Genomic DNA, 24013 nt, shown 5'->3' on the forward strand with positions numbered 1-24013 from the left:
TGTATGCAATTGATTGGATCAATGATACAATGTTCCAAGTGTTAAGGGAAACACTCACGTGCCCATTTAGACAGTTCAGCTAGTTAAATCAATGCAGTTAGGAAAGTTTTAGACAGGTTGTAGCTGTTTTCATTTATAGGTTGTGTTAACGGTTGCCCCGTTAACAGTAATTTTTTACCTTTTTTTTGTATAATTGTCTTCTTTCTTTCTTTTTCTTTTTTTTTTTTGTAGTTTTATGTCATATTTTTTTTAGCGTGAGGTCAACTTTGTAGAGCGAATAAATATTAAGATAACTACAATGACTAGTCTTATGTCATTTTCTTTTATTTATTTAATTTTTTTTATTAAATGAGACCCACTTTTGTACAACCTTAATAAGCACTTATACAGTGCTTGTTAACATTTGCCTCCTTTTATTGTAGCGAGCCTATGTATAAGGTGGTAGGCTAATTTACGATATGTTGTGAAATTAAAGTTTAATTTTTGTTGTTTTCTTAGATAAAAGTCTTCACAACTACTGAGCATATTTTTGTGATTAGTTTACAATGAAGATGGTTTCACCGTCACTCTTATTCTTGCTCCCCTTGTGTAATCAAAGAAGTAACTTTGGCAATTGAACTAATGGAAATTTTCAGTTCATTGCCAATTTTTAGTCTCTTATATTGGCCTTCAAAGTGAGGCCTCACGATAAAATTTTAAATGGAAAAGGGGCATAATGGAAGTAAAGCAATCTTATATTATGGTGATATAAGTGTCAAAATGAGAGCTTTAACTCCAACTGGAAATTGAAAAAGGAACCTATTTGAAGAGAAATTTCTTGAGTAGAGAGAGAGAGAGAGTGAGGCAGCTTATTTGAAAATACATCCCAGAAGCAAGAGGTATATGCAGAAAGCCGTTTGTTTCATAACAATCAGATCATCATTAACAAGCACTAATGCGCATCTAATATTCTCCAACCCTTTCCCCAAAAGCCAGCATGTCCTTTAGATTCTGCACGTAAAAGAGAGGGAAAAGTTAGCTAATTGGAACTGCATGAAGTCAACAACCTAAACATTATTCCTGTACAGTGTACAGTTTTGGCCCAATAATCACCCACCTTGTTTAACACATCATATAAGGCTTATAATCATGTTACACTGACGAGTCAACATCACCAATAACTAATCTTGGCCCAAAAAACATCTGATCTCTATTCTTTTCTCTGAAGGTTGGTAATATTTATCAATTACCTTTTTGTTTGTTTGTCTGCGTTTTACTTTGTCTAAAAAAATAAATTGTGGAAAAAAAAAGTAAAACTTTACCTACAAAAATGAGGGATTTGAACCATGATTCTTCTCATAAAACAATAATAAAAAGTGCTTAATCACAATGTATGGATACTTGGGGGTTATTTATTTATTTATTTATTTTTATATAATTTGATAGTTACTTACAACAATGGGTGATAAGGGATTTAAACCTTGATTCTACTCATGAGAGCATGCAATGCCAGTGAGATAGAAGTCTCTTCGCAAGCTAGTGTACTAAGTTCAACCAAGTAAAAAGCAAAAACAGCACCTTTTACTCGACTTACAAAAGGGAGAAGAGATACTAGCATTCATGACACAAGTACACTCTTATTAAGCCAGTGGCCTTAGGGTCCTGTGGCATTCCACCCCGTTTGTGGGGTTTGATTTTGAGGGTTGAATCCCCTTAATTAAACTTGGCCAAAATAAGTACACTCTTCTTAGAACATAGGGCATAAGTAGCAAATAAATTTTTTGAGGAAGTAATGAATGCACAACGTCTTCAAGTGTCATGGTTAGCAGCACATGGAAAAGGCAACATTGAGGTCCTTGAGGCAAGTACCTTGAGATTGTTGAGGGAAAGTAACTAGAGGTCGTTGCATAATATGCTAATAGCTGCAATCATACATAGCAACACGTGTACCATGTCTAGCAGAAAATGGACAAGGCAACATTTTAACTTCATGACATACACAGTTTACTTAAAGAGAGGATATCACAATACTATTTTTCAATTATTTGAGTCAAATGTATTGAAAAGTTATATTGGGTCTTCATTCAAACGTTTTTTCTGTTTCCACACTAATCACACAATTTTCATTCAACTTCAATAGTACATTGAACCACCAATAGGAAGATGACATTAGTCATTGTCATGTGCAATGCATATGACTCACTTAACCCAACCAACCAAGTGAGTGGAGCCAAACCTTTTCCTATATATATTCCACAACAACATACAAAGATGTGATTATTGTGGCCTTTCTTTTCCTTGAATGGATGAATAATGAGCTTTTAATCTCAAATGTTTTTTTTAATAGGCAGATACAATTTACACAGTATAGAATTGAACCTGTGGTGTCAAAGATGACACCTTGTCTATAGGGAGAGAAAAAACAGGGGATGCCATTGGTCTAAATGCTATTGGATTTCAATCTCATATACTGTGTCCATAAAATAAGTCAATATTGTTGACAACTATACAAGCGAACGGAATTAGTATTGTGTGTGTGTGTGTGTGTATAATTAGTAAGTTACACATGTTTTGTACTTTATTGTGCCAAGATCAGTCCAGCAGTTAAAATAATGTCGAGAACTTCAATCTTCATTTTTCTATAATTTAAGACGTTGAAACTTGAAAACATGACAAATGTTTTCCTCCTTTTATTATTTCCTTTTTCTAAAATATATTAATATATAAGCAGACAGCTTCAAAAAAAGAAGACCTTGAGCTCCATAAATAACAAATGGAGGAAGGAAAATTGAATGATATAAAATGGAAAGAAAAGTATGGCAATTCATTTTACCTGATCTGGAGAGATTCTCAGCAATTGCTTGGCTTTTCTTCTCATTGTTTCCACAATTAAGCGCAATCAAGATTTATATTTGAGTGATTCTGGAACCTCTGCATATAAACAATTAGTTTCAGTACAAAACAACAAGATTGTGGCAGATACGTGATTATTTTCTACACTTCTGCTGGTTACTTGAGAGTACAGATCCAAAACCACAAGACAGTATAATTGAGAATGCTAATTAGAGAAGTAACTGAAACTGAACAAGACCATTATTCTCCTTAATGATCACATTACTCGATTTTGCTTGGTTGACTTTTCATACAAGGTGCAAAATGTTGTCTGTTCAGTTTGACATGTGACAGCTCCAAAATAAAAACTATATTGTTTCAGGACAAGTGCAACAAAACTGTTACTAACCTTTTATCTAAAGAGAATTTTCTTCTCATGACTCTCTCTTTCAAAGAAGATAATCAAGAAAAATTTTAAACTGATGACCTAAGGCTTTGTTTTGACAAAAAATAATAATCTGAGAAAAAATGTTGTCAGGAAAATCATCTATTTTCTGTTGTTTGGTTGGAAGTCCAAAATTGATCACAAAATAAATGTTGTGAAAATCCCCGAAAATCAAAAGCAACAAATCCCTCTTGATTCCTTTGACACCAAATCAAAAATGCAGAAAAATATCCATCCAGTATTTTGGGTCTACTCTTTTAAATCATCAGAATTAGAGATAAATAGCCAGGGGCCCGACTGTCATATGTAGCACCCAGTGACTGAGAAGGAGATCCTAAACGGCTCAACTTTCACTGAACAGAGAGAGAAAAGATAGAAAGATCTGCAAAACAGAGGGATAGATCTAATATAAAGAAATGAGAGAGACATCTAAGAGAGAGTAGAGAAGGAAAGATATGAAAGTGTGAGCAAAAAGAAGAATCAAGAGACAGTTACAGAGAGGTCCCAGAGCCTTCTTTTTATCCATCAAAACTTGCAGCATTAACAATAAAAGCTTTGCACAGGTGCAAGTTATTTTCAGCCCATTCAAGTTTAGTTTTCCTTTACCAGAAAAACATTTCCCACGGAAGTACTGCCAAAATGAAGCCTAAATGCGTATATGGACAACCCAACCATAATAACAAAGTATGTAAAGTTAGTTTTGAACTAACAAAAGGGAAATTTGAGGTTTCATGCAATAGCATAGCAGAGCCATTTGAGATCATAAAATTCATCTACATTTTACTCTGATATTAAAAAAAAACCATGATATAATGTGTCATCTCCTTCTAACACACAAGCACAGTTCGCGCCAGCTATAGCTTAAATCAATAACAATTGATATTTCTCATTGAATGGTAAATATTTCTCCACCAACCATAGTCACTTCACTATCTCTATAAGAAACTATCAGCACCTTCTAACATCAAATCTTTGCCACTTAAGAAAATTATAGGATGAGATTATGATGCTTATCGAAGAAACAAAAGCTAATTACTAAATACAGGCAAAATGACTTTGATCATGGAAGCAAGTACATAGTATATATCATGATATCATCAGAAAATGTCCTCTATCAATTATATTTTACGATACTTAACCAAAACAATTTATTGTAACTTACTTGGATTCCTGTGATTTGCTGATGAGAACATAATTTGCACCATCGGGAAGTCTATCTGCTGCAGTTGGAGACATATTGGACCGAGCAGCAGTCTTTCGTAATTGTGCATGGGATTCTGCTTCTCGCTTAAACAACCTAACCAGCTCTTGGAGCTCTAATTTTCTCATTTCAACATCCTCTTGAATAATGGGGCTTTTCAACCCAAGGTACAGCAACCCAATGGCAATTAACACAATTCCTAGCAAGAAGAGGATGCCAGAAAATATAAGAAATGCATATGGAGACCCGTCAGCTCCAGGCATGCCATCAACATTTATCCCAAAAAGGCCAGTAATGATGGAAAGAACAAGGCCACATCCCCCAAAAACTCCTAAATTATGCGTAACAGTGAGGCTTCTGTCCTACAATTAGAATTACGACATATTGTAAGGAAACAATTATATGTAGATGAATAATTAGAGAGAGCGGGAGAGAGAGAGAGCAAGAAATTTCAACATTGGCTAAACAATGCTTTAATTAAGTGACACTGGAAGGAGAAATCACTCCCCAACTCACTATAAGTGTGTGTTGTTTGCATGCTATACTGTAAAAGACAGTGGTGTGTCTGCATTTGGAATGTCCTTCAACTTTGACCATTCAACTCTATGGTATTAGTCCATAACCAGCAGATTTTTCTCTTGAACTCTTCAAACAGTTGAGGAAATGAAAAGATAACAAACGAAAATATTGAGACAATGATGTCATTAAGTTTTTATAACACAAATTTCTATTTCCAGATGCAACTATCCTTGAAACGGCCTTGGATTCAGGAACTATCAATGAGATGTTACCCCATCAACAAAAACTTTGAACATGTACTGTTTCAAATAATTATCCAAATTACTAACAATTTATTTTCCTTTCAAAATATTTTACAACTGCAATTTTTTTAACCCAACTAAAATCTAATGTCACTGAACTATTTAACTTCCAAAATAATATATTGATTTCTCAACTATATGTCACAGCTAAAAGCCTAAAAGTAAACAATTTTAATATGGTCAAGAATATTTTTTTCTCAAAAGCAACATGGAATTAACATTACTGCATTCTTATGCAATAAAACATTGCAGCTACTTGGATGGGCAAAGTCAAAAAGGATTTCTATGACATGATGGTTAAGAGAACTTGACAATAAAATTTTTGGGTGTCTGCTTAAGCATATGTGAACCTGCAACCATGCACGGACTGTGCTCTGCATGACATCTTGAATGGTAAATAAGCGTCCACGAACTGCTTCCTGCTCTTCAATCATTTCCCTGGTGCTCTTTCTCATTCCTTCTAGCAAGCCCCTTGTTGTATTGCCTCGCAAATGTACAAGAAGCTCAAACACAATTTCCTCTCTTGCATGGAGTGACCATTTCACCCTGATAACCTGCAAGATAAATTATAGGAAAGAAAATAAATTGAAATTCTATATCATTACTGGACAAGTCAACAAACAGAATACTTCCCATGTTGGACTACAGAAAATGAACTTGTATGCTTGTGCTAAACTAAAACTATTCTAATCTGCTCACTTTTATTTTCCAAACAAAAGGAGAAAAAGTTCTAGAGAAAGTAAAAGAAAAGGATATATAACATGTGGTGGCCTGCCCAAAGTACTCAATGGCCTTTGAGGTTGGGCTCCCAATTTATTTGTTTAGAGTGGGTAAAGAGTTTCCTACTTTGGGTAAATCCCTTTGGGGCTAACCTAACAGCCCAAGTGAAGGAGTTTGAGACCCAACTTGAATCTTATCCCCCTGTTTGTGTGTTTCCTGTGGAGTCTCGGGCTATGTACCGAGCTTCCTTCTCTTTAATTGTCTCTCTCTCTCTCTTTGCTTCTCGTGTATCACTCTCTCTCTCCCAGATTTGCGAACCCCCTCCCACACCATCTCTTCCCCTTTTTATAGCCTTCCCTTAGTGCATTTGTCATCATGAGTGATGGTTTTTCCCAAACAGGTGGGCCCCATTCTGACCTATATTCTTGATCGGATGGGACCCGCTGCACATTTCTGAATTGACTCCATTGGAACTTGTGCCAACCTCCAAATTCATGTTCGGCAGGCAGATATCCCCAAGGCACTATGTCTCATTCTTGGCGATATCTTGTGGCAGTTGGTTTGGACTATGCTATGCTCAGGCCTTTCTTCACTTGTTCGGTACATCTCGGGTGGGCCTTGACCTTGCGCCGGTATTTGATTTATGGACCGTACAACACAAATAAGGCAAAATGATACTTTAAATAACAGAAACACCTTAAATATAAATAAAATAAAAAATAAAACCCCCCAAGTCAACCTTTTTGCCTGGCAGATTAACTCAACCATCAATCAACTTCATATACATTAAGTGTAAACTAGAATATGCGCATGTTAGTTGCAGCATTTCAAAAGATTCATGATATTCAATCCTTGAGAGAAAGTTAACAAGTAATGTTTCCCATTCCTAAACAACCTATTAAAATCTTTAATTTCCTCAGAGCATTGGACATGCTATTATCTCACAGTTCTAAAATCCGAAGTGAACTGTAATTCGATCTGTCTCTTAAACAAAAAGACATCCTACTAAAATACATGGACAAGCAAGTTCTAGACTTGTCTATCACCTGAAAAATGTGTTGTCAAGTTGTCATATACTCAGCAAGATCAATTCTCTTACCAGCATTCTGCTTGTTTTCTAACGCTTAAAATCAAACAAAATGTCATTATATTTTAGAGGGATAACAAAGGAGAATCGTTCATTAATGGGTGACACCTCAGTTCCCCACTTATTTGACAGACCAAAATCAGATCTTCACAACCATAAACTTCTTGGTCACAAGGTCTAAGTCATATAAACCATATTTAATTTGCTCACAATTTCCAATCATTTTCTTTCTAATCTATCAATCTAAGCAAAAATTCTCTAAGAAAAACTGTTACATTCCATTAAACTTACCATCCACCTTGGTTACCATCCCAATTACCCAATTATCAACATTTATGATGTGTAAATATCATAGCATAGCACAGCATTTTGATGATAGGTGATTGAATAGCTTAAAAATATTTCTTTTGAGTACTTCTTGAAGATAAGTTACAAGCTGAGGACTGGTAGGGGGAATTGATCAAGTTGATGATGAGGTGTGACTGAAAGGGAAGAAAAAAGAAGAAGAAGAAGATCTGATGTCAAGTCCTATTAGAAAGCACTGCAAGATGGTAAAGGAATTTACTTTCCCATGGAAGAGTACCTGACATGCCAATGTGCCTCCTACTCTGGAATAACCTTTTTTGTTTTCCCATGGAATTTCTTTTTGGCCAAGATCTCAAAGATGGAGGACAAAATCAAGAGTACCAGGTATTGTATGTGAAAGTGTGGATCATTTATTACTTCATTGTTGTTTTGTGGGCTTGAATGGGGGTTGGCAGGTTCAAGATTTGGAGGCATAAGAACAGTGAAACTTGGAAGCTGTCTCATTATATCTCATCTGGAGGACTAACCAAACACTTGAAGACGTAGAGCATCAGCCTTGTTCTCCTGAGATCTCTTTTTGGTAGGATGTTGGTTTCATCAAGGTCATTATAATCCTTTTTTTTTTTTTTGTTTCTTTTCACCGTTTCTCTCTTGTACACTCCCCATATAATATATTACACTCATTTTATGCCTTATTATAAAAAGGTGCCAATGTCAAGTAACAAAAGAAACTTGGACTTGAAAACAGAAATTAAGAACAAGTTTTAATTATTCCTCAACATTCTATGATTGGAAAGAATTTTTATACGGTGAAACCAAAAAACCTTGAACACCTAACTGTTGTTCAAAAAACATTTGAATGGAAGTCAAAGAATTCAAAATAACAAGGGATTACAAATATCACCCCTGGACTTTGACATAAATGTCAATTTGGTCTTTGGACTTTTGATTTGACCAATTAACCATCTATAAGCTTGTGACAAAATAAACCTTCTCTTAGCCTTTTTTGTTGAAGCTTAATAGATTTAATCACGTGATATGGGGGAGTTTAATGCTAATAAGGTTTGAAAGATCTTTCTGAAAGCATAAAGTAAGATACCTGGTTTGATAACCTTCTGATTTCCTGATTCAGAATTACACTGAAAAGATGCATATCCTCGTGGTTTCTCCTATTCATAAGTGATTATCATTTGTTGTTAAAATCATGTTAGGCAAAAACAAGGTCATGCACAGGAAACAACAGATTTCAAGTGAATCTGAAAGTTTGAAGACAAAATGGCCCACATGCATGAATGCACCTGTCCATAAACTTCAACTCAACCTCATCGGCAGCCCCAAATATACATTTGCGAAATAACCTGTAATATTAAAAACAACACAAGAAAGTACCAAGCAGGAAAACTTGTAAGATCATTTAAATGTCAAACAAACAAATATTAGAGCATAAATAACTAAGAACTTTATGATGATACTAAGGCTCTTATTTACCATTAGAGGAATCTAAATGGCAACGCATTTAACAAAGATTTAGTTTTTATATACATTTCATTACCCTATAATTTGGAGTAAGTTGCCAATACTTCTAATTTGAGCAATCAAGTCCTCAAATTTTTTCATCTATGCCAGCCAATCAAGCCCAATCAAAGACTAACCTTAATGATATGGAAGCAATTTAATGACTTCAATCTCAACAAGTACTTTTTACTCATAAATATTATATGAAAACAAATTTAACCCAATTTAAAACTGAACTGTGATTTCCAATGCTGGTGCACTTAAGTGTAAAGGCCTCCTAAAACCTAACACAAAACAAAAAAGTGCACACGTGCCTAATTTAAGTAAAAGCGCACAATTAAAAAAAATATATATATATATCTATACATATGAATTTTAAAACAATTATTAATTAGACAATATGACAATCAAATGATCAAACTCCACCTATGTCTATAATTAGAGTTGTATATTTTGTTCATGGTCGGTCCCAAGCCTAGGAAAAAGAGAGTCGCGGTAGGTTAGCAGCCAACGTAAAATTTGGTCACTCTGTTATGAATGGAACCATTACAGATAATCGTTGTTGTTGAGAAAATCGAGTGATCAAAATATACCTAAAAGACAGAGACCATAAAACGCTAGAATGGTAAGTAGTGACTTCTATGCCTACTAGATATTTTAATGTCTTCTTCTAGAATATGTAATGAGGGATTGAGGGGGTGGGCTTATGTCCATTGCAACATGCCATAAAATTGGTCTTTGTAAACAAATCCAAGGTCCATATCAATAGCATTAAGATCTAACAATTAACATTAATAAGTAATTTAATTTTTTTTAAATATGTTTTTCCAAAGCCACTTACTTTAATTACAAAAAGTGCTTATGGTTTAGCGCTTTGCACTTAAAGTAAGCATTTACCAACATTGAATTCACTGTCAGTATGGAGAAGGATGGAGTGGGATCTTTAATGCTATCAAGTTGCATATTATCAACTAAAAATGCCTTTAGGAAAGCCATATGCATCAATTTTGTCAATTTCATTAACATCAATATTTAATTGGAGCTCATTGCAACAATTGAAGGGACTTGATTGCTTAAAGTGGGAGTACAAGGACTGAGCTCAAATTTACCCTAGACTATAGGGTGGTAAAATTTACATAAGCCAGAATTTATACCATCATAATTGTATTATTAAAAATAGAAAACTTGCATAGGCCCTACAGGAATAGCAAATTTCCTTTTCAAAGAATACACATTAAACCATAAAAGAATGAGCAAAACCAAAACATGGAAAGAAAAACATTAAACAAATAGGTGGATTTGGGTGTAGAGGTTTATGCAGCTCATATCTAAAAGATCAAAGCAGGATTTGGCAAAAAATACAATTTGAGCAACTTTAACCAGAGAATAATTCTTCTAACTTGAAATGTGCATGGTTATACATTGACATTGATCACTCAAGAATTCTGCTTTAGAACAAGCAGAAGAGAGAACCACCAGAAACCTTTTGTATAAATAACATTTTAGTGATACTCTTTTTTTAGAGCTACCTGTGAGCTTTTAAAAGGAATTGAAAACCTAACTAGGGGGTAGGGGAGAAGACACTCTACAATATGCGAGTTTCATATGTATGATTTGGCATTCTTATCATTTGTGTGCACATAGCATATAAAAATCAAGATGCTAAAGAATGTTATTTCCCATAGCATTTGCAAAATTCTGTGTGACAATAATTTTCTTGAATTTTTTTCTTAAATTTTTGTTTGGTTGAGTAGGTAACTCCTTATAATAAAATTACTCACCTATCTTTACCTAATGGCCAGTATAGATTGAATGGGAGGTATTATTAATTTGGATGAGTTGGCTCACAAATGGGGACAAAAAGCATCACCTATCATCCCATCGGGCAAGGCGACAAGCTAGATGTGCAATGAGCTCATGAGCAGTTCTTGGTATGTTAGTACCTCCAGCAGCAAGCAGTTCCTGAACAAGATACGGTATTGAATTATGAGAAAAAATTCATTTACATTAACTTTAAGCATAGATATTGAATTATAACTAACTCTTTTGACAAAATCATATGTGTCATGACCATTATCGAAGTTTTAATTCAGCAATAATCAAACCTGGACTTCTGCAATACCCAACACATTTATATTTGATGCTATCCCTTTGACATGCAAAGCTGTTACTAGAAATTTTTGTGCCTGCCATGACCGAAGAACAATGGGGATGTCATCCTCATCAACAAATGGGTCTCCTGACGACTGCCCCAGGAGCTCAAATAATAGTCCCCCAGCAACTCTAACAGGAACCTGTCAAGTGTCAACAATTAAGAGATCATTCAGTTGCTGTTACATTAAACCGGAGTAAAATGTAGACAGATTAGAATCCTAAAGATGAAAAAAATTTAAATCTATAATCCACTAAATAAAATAAAATAAAAACAGCAATTAAGAGTTTGACAATCACAACACACCACCTTATTCATTAGAAATGTCCTCTGCACATTTGGAATCTAGCTTAATATTTACTTATTTCAGCCAAGAGCCAAAACATTACTTATTCCTTTCCCTCCAAATCTTCCACATTAAACAGTGGGGAATCATGTCTGATTTGCTTGATAGATGTAGCCTTGATACTTCTTAGTTCTTTTTGTCTCTCTTGTTTTACCTTAGTACACGCCTGTGTGCTTTGGCCTTTTTTGTACATGCTTTTATTCAATGAAGGTTTATTACTTATCAAAAAAAAAAGAGCCAAAAGGACTAGTTTCAAACAACCACATTAGAGAAGGGGATGGGTGGTGTCTTTGGGATGGGGTAGCCCTTCCCTAGTCCCTTTTATAAAAGGATCCATCTCCTCCAAATTTGTCTTTAGCCCATTTTTCAGCAAGGCAAGACTAGGGAATGAAGAAAGACAACTAGGCAGAGCCATCCAGAGAGCACAGTTTGGACATAGATTGCATTCACCAAGTAGTGTTTTCTATAAGTAATATAATTTATTGAGAAAAAGACTACATTATAGACATAGTAAATAGATGAGATAGCCTAAATAATTCCAAGCAAACGAGACTCTATAAACTCTAGAATGGAACTACTTTCACCAAGACAATACAGTAGACCACGCATGTGATGATCTAACGAAGGATGTCTTCTTCAATTTACCAATTCATTACACCAGAAATCAGCTTGTATATCTTGGTCTAGGTGTCAAAGTATGAGTTCTGATCTTGTCCTGTCCAAAACCTAACTCAATTCTCACTTCAGAAAGACAATATCCCATGGCAAGGTTTTACACATAGGGCTAGCTGCAGTGCCATTTGGTAGGGGGGCTGCCTTGGGGATTAGACCACGTGGTTAATATTTTATGGGGTAACCATGTCAGCTATTTGAACAATTCAATAGTTTTGCATTGGGAATGAGACTATTATTCAGATCTTCATCTATCTCATTTTCTTTGGGTGATAGACCTTCATGCTTCTCTCCATCCATTAATTGACCAATGTGGGTAATTCAATTTGCTCTAGTACAGTAATATCTTAACCAACAAATCGACATAATTTGTTACAAAACTGAAGAATTGCTGTTCCCCAAATTCTAGAAAGATCACTGACCCCACTTTAACTAGGAAGAGGAAGGATTCTAGCCCTCTTCGTAAGAAAAGCTGCAGTCTCAGTTTCTAATAATTTGTGTCTAAAGTCGAAATTCCTTTGGGCCTCCTCAATTTACAATTTAGCCTCACCTTAAAAACGTACTTGATAAAAAGACAGAAACTAGCCTTGCCTTAAACAACAACCTTATGAAAGACTTTTGCATATATGCATGTGTATCTAACACAAGAATAGCTATGGACGTGCATATATTAGGGCCACACCAAAGTGGGAAGAAGGACCAAAACCCTAGCCAAGCACAAACCCCAAGGTTGGTAGAGGTTTAAATTTCATTCCTACACTAAATATAGGCAAAACTTACACTAAATAATTTGCTGCCAACCATACTTGTCAAGGTGCAACCTAGTGGTAGAGGGCTTGGATGAGCTGTAGACCCAAACATCCTGGGTTGGATCCCCGCAAGGAGTTTCTTTGGTTTACCTAATATGTGGTTCTGTCAGGTGAGGTCGTGTATCTGTGGTTTACTTAAGTCCCTAGGAGTGGGTCCAAAGGGCCCTATCTTGGTTTGGTTCCATATCATCAAAAAAAAATTTTGTTACCAACCATATCCTATAGGGGTAAGACTTGTTAACATCTTTACCCCCCTTCGCAAATACAATTTCCTCTGACTCAATATAGGCAAACCTTACAAACTGATCATACCAATAGGTAGCTCATAATTCATAAATTGGCTTTTATATGGTCATGAGTAGGAATATTCAATTTCTATTGGTTATCTAAAATGTTTTATGAATCCTTGCAAAGCTAATCATTAGAATTCTTAAGTAGCTTCTACTATTAAAGTAGGATACAAAAAAGACCAATTAACAAAGCAAAAAACAAGTTGAACAAGTCAACTGTGAACCGAAAATGGTAGCAAACAACATTTTGGACAGTGGTTTAACATATTTAGTTCAAGCAGAGAGATCTGCCTCCCTCGACCTCAAGTTACCTTCCAGATAAAAATGAGGCTGCAGCTGGACGGGTAATATGATACCTGGTTATGTGGATTGAATTGGATGGGTGTGTGTTGTGTGGGTGTATTTTGAGTCCCACATTGGGTGTTTACCAGGTGGATCTTGGATATATAAGCACTTATGAGGAGGCCCAACTACAACTTGACTAGTCCTTTTGGGGGCACAGGCGCAAATGTAGCTAGGGCTTTCCTTGGGTCATTACAGGTTAACTTAACCTAACCGAGGTAGCTTGATTTTTGGCTAAATCTTTTACACCTGAGATTGAATATAAGGAAGTTGTGATTTATTAAACACTAGAATGGCTGCATAGAGAAATTCTACTATTTATGAACCCAACATCAGCAGGAGATTGACTAACTTTCTTCTCAAGAATAAAATACAGAACAAAAGACTACAATTTTTTTCCTGCCAACTATACATGTCTTCATAGTTTTCGTGTCATGTCACTGGAATCTCCATTTTTTATTTTCTATGTATAATTTACAATTTTTCTAGACGTTATATAATGAAGGCCTTATGCACAGCAAATTTTCAGAGTTCATAAAGCAAAATCTTTAGCAAACATGCATCTCAGCACCATTCCTGTATAAATCAGAAATGTAAAAATCAAGTTCCGGGGTTTTGTCAGAGTTAGTGTTTGCAAGCATCATATAAACTGTTGGCCCACTCAGTGGCAGATTAAGATTTTGGGATTGATGCACCAATCTCCTTAGGTTCCAGGATCTATTTGTTCTTATTCCTTAATTGTAATGCCTCAATGTGAATATTAACATTAATTCAGTTCAACAGTTCAAAAAAATGGTGTGGCTTCACCATCAAGTTCAGTGTAACAAAATTTTGTAGAGTAAATTTAGTTACAATGTAGGTTCATGTAGCTCTCACTAACATGTGAATTTGATTCTGAACACTATCAAATTCAGAGATATTACACCTTATCTCAAAACTATGAGCCCTTGCACTTTAACAGATAGTGAGAAGATTCTATTCGCTGCAGGAACAACAAGCTTTTACCCAAACAGCAATTTATGTGAAGTAACAGCAGAAAAATAACAAGTATGATAAAAAATAAACCAGATCAATATCCAATAGGATTTTATTTTAAAAAATAAATAAATTGTTGAATTACCGATTGTCCCAAAAGATTGAGCATTTAAGAAATGGTAAATTAAATAATTTAACCATAATTCTAATACTCCCTCTTGATAATTGAGACCCAACATGTGGGATTTTTTAATATTTTAAATGGGAGGTAGAGTGGAGAAAAAGTTTAAACTTAGGATCTTTTGCTCTGATACTATATTAAATTACCGCTTATCCCAAAAGTTTAAAATTTCAAAAAATGGTAAATTTAATAATTTTACCATAATTCTAACAAAGATGTTTCTATTCCCAATGGGTGCCCAGTGACTATCAAGTTTTGATTTTTTCTTCTCTTTGTCTGTCTCTGCTAAGCAAATATAAAAAAGAAATTTACCTCATATAGAAGGTGCTTCATTCGCTCACTTATCAGCTTACTTTCATCTCGCAAAGCAATGCTAATAGCAGGATGCAACCATTGAGCGTTACTCAACCAAGCACTTATGTTTGGGTGACCTGCATCTACGTGACACCACCAAGTGCGTCCCACTGGGCGTTCCCAGTAAGGAGTGGCCACATCTGCAACAGTCACATCATCTTCATCATCTGAGAAGTTGAAAGGCTGCAAGGCCCAGCCACCATCAACTTGCACTTTCTGGACAAGTTCAGAAATTCTAGCCCAACCTATCGGTATCCAATAACTTCTCGGGAATTCTTCCTTCCTACGGTAACAGCCTGATTGATAATCCTTGCTATCAGTATGATCATCGACCATATCACTATCACCAATTCCAGAGTCTAATTGGGCTGCAGATTTACAAAAGTTCTCCCCATTACCTTTCGGGGGTAAACGACTATTTAGTTCACTTGATGAAACCTGCATCTTGGCCATGTCTTGTACCGATCGGGTCTTCCTATGGCCTCGAATAAATTCAAAAGCACAAATTAGTCCATCAGTCCAAAGCTCACTCCCCAGCATGACATCTCTACTGAAGGGGTTTTTGTGATTCTCTTGTTTCTTCATTACATTGCTCACAGAAGCCGGATCCACACCACTCATGCTGCCTTTCATCTATGAGCAAGTAAATTTATGTTAAGCAACTCCAACATTCAACTAGTAGAAATTGAAATGGATAGGATAAAAAATTTAAACTTACTAGAACAAAATTATAGTCAATTACACAAAGTTACTTAGCTGATAGGTGTTATGTAATGTCAAAAAACAAAGGCAGATATTTCTTGCTGGAAAAGGCAACCAACTAATGAGGCATAAAACCCACTATTTTAAGTTGTTTCCTACAACAAGTGGGAGATGGTTTTTAAACCCAAGTTCTCCTCTATGGGAAAACCGGGCAGTGCCATTGAATCACAAAGCTCTTTGTGATGTTCCTACCATTTTAAATTGTTTGTAGGCCAAATGCCCACTAAGTCGTAGTGATTAAAGGTAAGACACCCAAATTGTTGGAATTTGACATCAAATATTCAAATAACAGAATTCCACAATCTAAAGATGATAGAGCCATTAGGAAATTTGATTTTCAAAAGGCAGACCAACAAATGACAAGAATATCCAGTAAGTCCAGAATTCCCCCCAAATACTTTAAATTCTTCCATTCAGCCATTACTAATTATTTAATCAAATTCGAGCTTAACATCATTATCAATGCAAACATACATGCAAACATTTAAACAAACAAACAAACAAAAAAACCCAATCAATCTTAGCAGAAAAGAAACTAAATAATACAATTCCTGAAACCAAATTTTAAATCTCAAAACTTTTCACCTACAAATAAAAAAAGAAACTTTATTTAACCCAATACAAGACATTCATTTCATTGAAACAAAAACAAAAGGACAACAACAAATTTCCCCGCTAAGGACTGAAAACAAGAAAATAAAAAAAGGGTATATCCCAGAAAATGCTTACCCGAGAAAGAGAGATTAGTAGTGAGTAATCTGAAGAACATGAAAAGGGCCAAGATTTTCTTCAACAACCTCAGTCACTTTTTATATATAACACAGATTGGGTTTGGCACACATGGACGTGGTGAGGAGGTTACATGTGTTGTGACTTGCTAGAGCTTGAGCTTCTTCTTCGAGGGGTTGCCACTTAACCATATCCATAAGTCTATAACTAACTATAAAGAGTGGGTTCTTTTTCAATTTTGTCCCTTTACCAAACTCTTGCAGAGCTCTGCTTTGCCTTCTACAGTCCTCCATGACACGGGGATTCAAAGAAACTGTTGACCTTTGACAGTTGACTCTAAACTGGGAAGGAATATTTGGTTATTTTTAGAATCAACTAGTGTATTTGAGTTTAAATTAAGTTATAACCGGACAATTAAGTTATAGCCCGACAATTGAAAATAATTATAATTACAAATATATATGAGTTTAATTTTTTTTTTTTAATTATAGGGTTATAACTTAATTGCCTAATTTAAATTATACTTATGGTCTGTTTTGATATCGCTTATTTTGCTAAAAATTGAAAACTAAAAATACTGTAGCAAAACGTAAACAGTACCCTCAATACTGTAGCTACGTTTTCCTTTGTTTGTTAGCTGAAACATGAACAATTGTAAATCCCAGTTTTAAAATGCAAAACGCTGCAAACTCGTTAAGCCACATATATATATATATATATATATATATATATATATATATATATATATATATATATATATATATGAGTTTTACTCCCTTATTTTTGTTTTTTTTTTTAATTATATAGACATGAGTTTATTCCCTTTTTTTATTGAATTTTTTATGATTTGTTTATATTAAGCTTTTTTGTCCTTTGCATTACATTAACTCATTTAAAAGTTAAAACAAAAAATTTTAAAAACTTAAACAAAACTCATGTTGCAAAATTAGACAATAATTAAAATTCAATTTAGAATCTTGTTGAATTTAATTTTATATATATAGATATATATAAAACTTTGCCAATGCTTCAATGAAATTTGGAGAAGCACCCTTTTTGTTTAAAAAAATTTATTGAGAAAGAGAACAAAAGCCACAAGATGGGCTAGGCATGAGCTCTTTACTCACGGACCAAAATCCAAGTAAGGAGAATAGAGATGGGGACTGGCCCCATGAGCTTTATAACTAACAGCCCATTTAGCTGGGCCAAAAAATTCTCATTAGATTATAAAAGAGAAATCTCAAGCTGCAAATATTTTATCATCTACTTATTGTCGTGTTTGTCAGAACCTATCAAATTAATGTACAACTTTCTAAATTTTAATTTTTTTTAGGTATAGTTATATTTTTGACCAATTTTTTTGTTAAGTCCTATAAAAGTTGGGCTCCAAACTCTGGATACACCTTATAAGCACAAGACTTCCTAAGCATAGTAAGTCTTGTTTTTTATTTTGGTTTATTTAGTGCCTTTTAAATTATACTTGTTTCTATTAATTACTTTTTGATCGGGTGTTTACGGTAGAAAATAGGGTTACTACCGTAAACACAAAATCTCAAATTTAAAAATCAAACAATTGAAAATGGTTAGTAAATGTGTTAGGAATCTAGAGGTTCCTAATAGGAATAGGTATGAATTGTAGGGAAATTGATGAAAATTGTAGGAAATTGACTTAATTCGAGGTAGTTACCCTCCATAGAGGTAGTCTCTTTCTCTCCATAGGAAGGAATGGATTTGGTCTCTCTAGCTGGATTCGAGGTCAGCTAGTCCTCCAATGGAAAAGAGAAAAATAACAGAGAAAGGAACAGAGAGAAAGAGAAAGCAAAATTGGGAACATTCATCTTCTTGCAACTGAACACATATTCCTCCTGAATCTTCGCCAATCCAAATGCTTCATTCAAGGTGCTTGGATTCAGCATCCTTACTGGAAGCCGGATTTCATCCTTCAAGCCACTTAGGAAGTAGCTAAGCTTGTGTAAAGGAGGCAGACCCTTAATCCTATTAGACACGGCTTCAAACCCTGCCTTGTACAATGCCACTGTGAAAGACTGTCTCAGCCTTGTTAAAACTTCCATAGGATCATCATAAGCAGTTGACCCAAACCTCACGTGTAGAGCCTGCACCAATGAATCCCAATCCGTGAACACACCTGCCTCCTCAGCTTCTTGGAACCAAATCAAAGCCTCCAATACCATGTGAAACGAAGCAATTAGCAATTTCCCTGTAACTGGGGTTTGATAATAGCCAAAATACTGATTGGCCTTATAGACCCAACTAGCAGGATCATCACCTGAGAAGCGTGGGAAGTCCAATTTCACAAATCTTGCAAATGACAAGGTTGAAGAGCTCAGATTCACTAGACCCGTTCTTTGTGGTGAGTGTGAGTTGCTATCTTGAGAACTCAACTTCTGTAGAATGGCATTTAGGTTTTGATTCATTTCATTCAAGGTCCTGGTATGGATTCCTTGAATCTTTTGGATTTCTTGGATTTCTCTATTGTGATGGTCCGAAGTGGTACGCAAAGAAGCAATATCTTCATTCACCATGTTCATGGCAGCGGCACGAGTTTCAGTCATGGTGACGCAGGAACAAGGCTCTGATACCAAATGTTAGGAACCTAAAGGTTTCTAATGGGGATGAGTATGAATTGTAGGGGGATTGATGGAAATTGTAGGAAAATTGACTTAATTCAAGATAGTCACCCTCTATAGAGAAAGAGAGAGATTAAGAGAGAGAGAGAGAGAGAGAGAGAGAGATGCACTAATGCACTAAAAAGTTGGTTTATTCTTCGATTGATATCTTATATTGGATTACAATTATGTATTTATAGGAGACTAGTTCTAATCTCATTGGCCCACATGGCCTCATCCTATTGGTTCTATTATTTCCCACGTGCATTAATAATTCCAGCATGTGCTAAATATGATTAACATGCCTGGAATTGTAACTAACTAACTAACTAACTAACTAACTAACTAAATCTTAACACAATAATTATTATCCATATGCTTATAGCATTCCTAACAAAATGTAAATTTGTTTTGATGAATGAGTAGTGTATTTCTTTATATTTAGATTTTGATATAGTATAATTATCTTCTAATTGTCTTTTACTTTGGTTGAAAGATGAATTGAAGATCTTTGTAACGGAAGTACGATGAATCTCTAGCTATGTGATTGTTAGATACTCTTTGTTTTTTGTGTTCTTCATGTGTTTTTGAATGTTTTTTGTCCTTAAAGATTTGTGGCAAAAGTTTTTTGAAAATTTAGAGTTTGAATTTGATGAAATGTTGATGTAAATTGTTGAAGATGAACCCCATCTCTAGGTAATCTTTTTGTCTATCCCGCAATATTTGTCATTTGATTGATTTTTTATTATTTCTTCATTTCATGCTAATACTTGTAGTTACTTGATAATTTTTCATAGATGTAAAATTTCATGTTTGTAGACAAAAAAAAAATTTTAATTAATTAATTAAAGGTACATATTTTAGTTATATATATTCTTGTTAATCTAAATGTAAGGTTGATTCATTTGTCAGTAGATCTATATTCTTCAAATTTGGAGAAAGACTTGTTTTATAGATCTGAAGGTAAACGTGCTTTCTTTTTGTCATTGGACAAATTATTGGATCATGTTATATTCATTTGTAAGTAGGATTGTTTGCTTCATATTTGATTGTTAAGGGTAATCTGCTTCATATTTGATTGTTATGAGTGAAGGGAGACGTGTTTTCTTGTTGTAAAAGCTAGATAAGTTATCCAATTGTGTGTTAGGATAGACGGTTGTCGACACAAGAGCTTATTTAACTTAATTGAACAATATCATGGTCAATCTAACACATTTTGGTGCGGTGAAAATCTCTAACGCTAGGTGTTTTTTTAAAATTTATTTTCTATGAAGTTTTAATTTCTTCCAATATCTCAATAGTGAACTTTCTAAAACACTTTTTTGCAAAAACATTCAATTTCATGTCTGTTTTTAACAACTCTAGCCTCAATTGAAATAATTTCTTTGTATTAATATCACAATGATATGCAAAAATCATGAAATATTAACCACGCTATTGGTATGTTTAATACATTTCATGTAAAATATGGCCACGTATGAGGATTTTTCATATGCGTAGAGTATTTTAAATATAAAACAAACAAAAAATTTATAATAAAAAAAACTTATAAATTCTGAATGATATCATTTCTATCAAATACCTCAATTTAGCTTCAAACAATTTTGTACGGGTATTGGGCCCAGTAATTTACCAAGGATGGCCCAACGAGGTCTTTTGGGCTAGAAACCCAAAACCGAAGACATCAAAATAATCTTGGAGTATTTGAAGGTATCTCATAAAGAAATGCCAAGTAAAGATATGATAAACGAATGACCAATTACGTCCGAGGAGTAGATTTGTCCTCGGATTGTTAAGCCGAGGACATAGGAAGAGAGGTTTAGTGTCCCCGGGTTATGTTATAAAGAATCCTACGGCTACGGGAATACACAGTACACGTGGAGGACAATAGAAAGGGCAGTGGAATATCTAAGGTAAAGCTGCTACCACCGCCCATACATTAAAAGCTCTGTAATTGATATATTGACTGCATGGATGGAAGGATGAGACCTGAGCATGAAGTTTGGAACTTGGTCCCTGACCCCAGCGGGCTTTAGGGAAGAATTGATGGGACAAGTATCCTAAACCAGCATTGCAACCATGAGGTGGAAGACGATGAAGAGAAGAAAAAGAAGTATAAATGAAGGGGAAGACCTACGAAGAAGGGGAGGCTTTTTCAGGAAGAAAAAGGGCCAATAGTGTATGATAATAATTGTATCCAACCTTAGAAATACTATTGTAAACTATTCTCGGATTGTGTCCGAGGAGGAACTTTCAGTCTTACTCTTGCAGATAACTCTTTATTTTTGTGCCATTGGGCCCAAAGCCCGTTCTTTTCCTCGTTATCTTAACCATCCTTGAAATCTAGATTACAAACCCATCCTCTACAAATTAATTGTAAAAAAGGCCTTTTAAGCCCATTTCCTTCCAGTCATAATTTGGGAATTTGAATTGTGTCCTTACAAATTTCATTTTAAATTTCGCTAAATTTGTTGTACGCAATAATTGAGCCCAGTCTAGAGTTAGCTCAACACATTTGTCATTTTGCAGCCTAAGGCGACAATTTTTAGTGGGACATTATTTTAATTTAAATATTAATTGAATAAAATTTATGCTTTGATTTTTTTTTTCATTTAAAAATATATTTTTCTTGATTTTTGTGATGTAAAATTACTACTAATTTTTTTTTTTCCGAATTCTTCTAAGATTTCCTAATCAATTGGTAATATCACTAATACACTTAATCTTTATTGTGACATAATTGGTTTTAAATGCAGTAACATTTATTGTTAGTTTTTTTATCGTGTATTGTTAGTTAATATTGTATAAGCAATACATGCATTAAAAAAAGGAATCCAACCTTTTCAGATAAATTAATATGTTAATTGGACTATTTTCATATCATGTTTGATATAATCTTTGTCTCTCTTAGCAATATTGGACTTTAAGTATTACACAATAGGTTTCAATAATAAATTTGTTAAAAAATTAGTAATTCTAATTTTAATTTTTATAGAGAGAGAAAGGAAGACTAAAATTTGTAGGAGATTGAAAATTTTTACACTCTTAAATTATTACAAACATTGTAAAACACATTTTGTAGGTGCACAATTTGTACCCCGTCTAGTTACTAGATGGACTCAGACCCAAAGAATCTTATACAATAAAATTTGTAGAGTGTGGGCTTGAAACCTAGGTTATAGATATTGGATAAAGAGAAAAACAGGCTAAATTGCCGTTATTTGCGCATTCATTAGATGAGAACAGCAAAGAAACTCTCCTCGGACGTAAGCCGATGACCACTTGTATTGTCTTTCTTTCCTTAAGAACAATATTACAATTACAGTTCAAATATTCAGTCATTTCTCTTTCCTCATTCTTCTTCTTCTTCTTCTGTGCTCCTCCCTCTTTTTTTATCCCTCTCTTGTTCTCTTATATCCATCTTATTCTTCTTTTCTTCTTCCACGTGTAACACAAATCTTTCCAATTGATACTTGTCCCATCCGCCACCTTCTTGAAGTCTTCAAACAATAGCTGAAAAGCTGAATGTTACTGTTCAAAGGTCATTTCTCCATTAATACGGCCAAGGAGGTAGGTGCAGAGTTTTTAATGTGGTCGTAGCAGTTTTTTTCCTCTAATATTTCTCATACGTTCTTCCTTCCAATAACTGTGTGGATCATGCCTTTATCCAACAGATCTTCTGAAATTCTCTCTCCAAACACTCTGACATGTCCTATGACTTTTACTTGAATCATCCGAGAAGATATTTCTCCTCGGACAACTCCTCCAATCCTTGTAGCATAAACTAGCTTGCGGGCCTTACAGGCTCCGCTCGGACAGGCTTACATCACCAAATCAGGCCCAATGCCCAAATGCATATTTTAGTCATTTTACCCCCACACATTTAATATAATATACTACATTCGAAAATAATAAATTCTTTTAAAAAATTATTTTTATTTATTAAATTTTTGGGCTTAGTTAAAAATTTTACTAGGAATGGCAACGGATCGAGTTCGGGCTGGGTTTCTTTATATCCAGACCCGATGTGCGGGCCTGTATCCATTACCCGAACCCGACCCATTTAATAAACAGATTTTTTTTAATCCAAACTCGCCTCGTGGGCCCTGCCCCCTTTAGGGCCCAATCCTAAGTCCTCAGAGCCTAAACCGTGGCTCAATTTTTTTTTATAAAAATCCGTAATTAATTTAATAAATCTCAGATTTTTACTCTAATTTAATTTACAATAATTATTTTAGATTTCTGCAATAATATTAGATTTTAAATTTCACATAAATTTACAATAATTTACTTTTAGATTTCTCATTTTCTTTTTCAAAATCACAAACCCAAATACAGAAATCACAAGAAATAATACATAAAAGTCACAAACCCATACATAAATCCTGTATACATAACCCAAATACATAAAAAAAAAAAAAAAAATCCTTCATTACAACAAGATTTGCCACAAGTTCAAATATATACAAAATAAATCCTCCAAACCCAAATCCAGGACCATTACATCAAGTTCAAAAATCTACAAAATAAATCCTACAAATGAATATACACAATAATACCCATTTCAGGCACCAAGTAATGAACCTAAAATTAAAAAACAAAAAAAGAGATCTTGGCGGTGGCAGATCTTGACTGAGCTACACTTGGAGAAGACAGATCGGAGCTCAGAGAAGACTAAGAAAGAGAGAAACAAACCTGTGACGATCTTGAGACCCGCGGTGACAGAGCTTGAGACTGACAATGACAGAGCTTGAGGCCGGCGGTGAGATAGTGTGATGGCAGTGGTGATAGAGGTCAGAGCTTGAGGTTGAGATGTTGAGTTCATGAGTGAGAGAGGGAGAAGAGGGTAAGCGTGAGTCCGTGAGTGA

The 24013-nt window shown here is 34.7% G+C and overlaps 1 protein-coding gene across 2 annotated transcripts; it reads right to left on the minus strand.

Annotated features, from left to right (window-relative positions):
* Positions 1–716: 716 nt before the first annotated feature.
* Positions 717–16715, minus strand: LOC142640908 (uncharacterized). Of its 2 annotated transcripts, XM_075815227.1 has the most exons (10): positions 16519–16715; positions 14986–15660; positions 11012–11200; positions 10777–10868; positions 8690–8749; positions 8491–8560; positions 5629–5832; positions 4419–4819; positions 2813–2910; positions 717–990 (listed from the first exon to the last, which is right to left on the minus strand). In XM_075815227.1, the coding sequence occupies exons 2-9, from the start codon at positions 15658–15660 to the stop codon at positions 2886–2888; spliced, it is 1716 nt and encodes a 571-aa protein (XP_075671342.1). In that variant the 5' UTR covers positions 16519–16715; the 3' UTR covers positions 717–990; positions 2813–2885. The 2 variants fall into 2 exon arrangements, with proteins under 2 accessions (XP_075671342.1, XP_075671341.1); XM_075815226.1 differs by lacking the exons at positions 717–990; positions 2813–2910 and adding an exon at positions 3418–3638.
* Positions 16716–24013: the final 7298 nt, after the last annotated feature.

The sequence above is a fragment of the Castanea sativa genome, chromosome 6, assembly GCF_040712315.1.
Source record: "Castanea sativa cultivar Marrone di Chiusa Pesio chromosome 6, ASM4071231v1".
NCBI classification, from domain to species: Eukaryota; Viridiplantae; Streptophyta; class Magnoliopsida; order Fagales; family Fagaceae; genus Castanea; species Castanea sativa.

What these genes read in the sequence shown, in the direction of transcription:
- LOC142640908 (XM_075815226.1), bottom strand. Translation starts at nt 15,660, where the DNA reads ATGAAAGGCAGCATGAGTGGTGTGGATCCGGCTTCTGTGAGCAATGTA. An exon ending in TGGGTATTGCAGAAGTCCAG is followed by an intron (nt 10,869 to 11,011) that starts GTTTGATTATTG and finishes TATCTTGTTCAG; the next exon opens with GAACTGCTTGCTGCTGGAGG. An exon ending in CAGTCCGTGCATGGTTGCAG is followed by an intron (nt 4,820 to 5,628) that starts GTTCACATATGC and finishes TTCTAATTGTAG; the next exon opens with GACAGAAGCCTCACTGTTAC.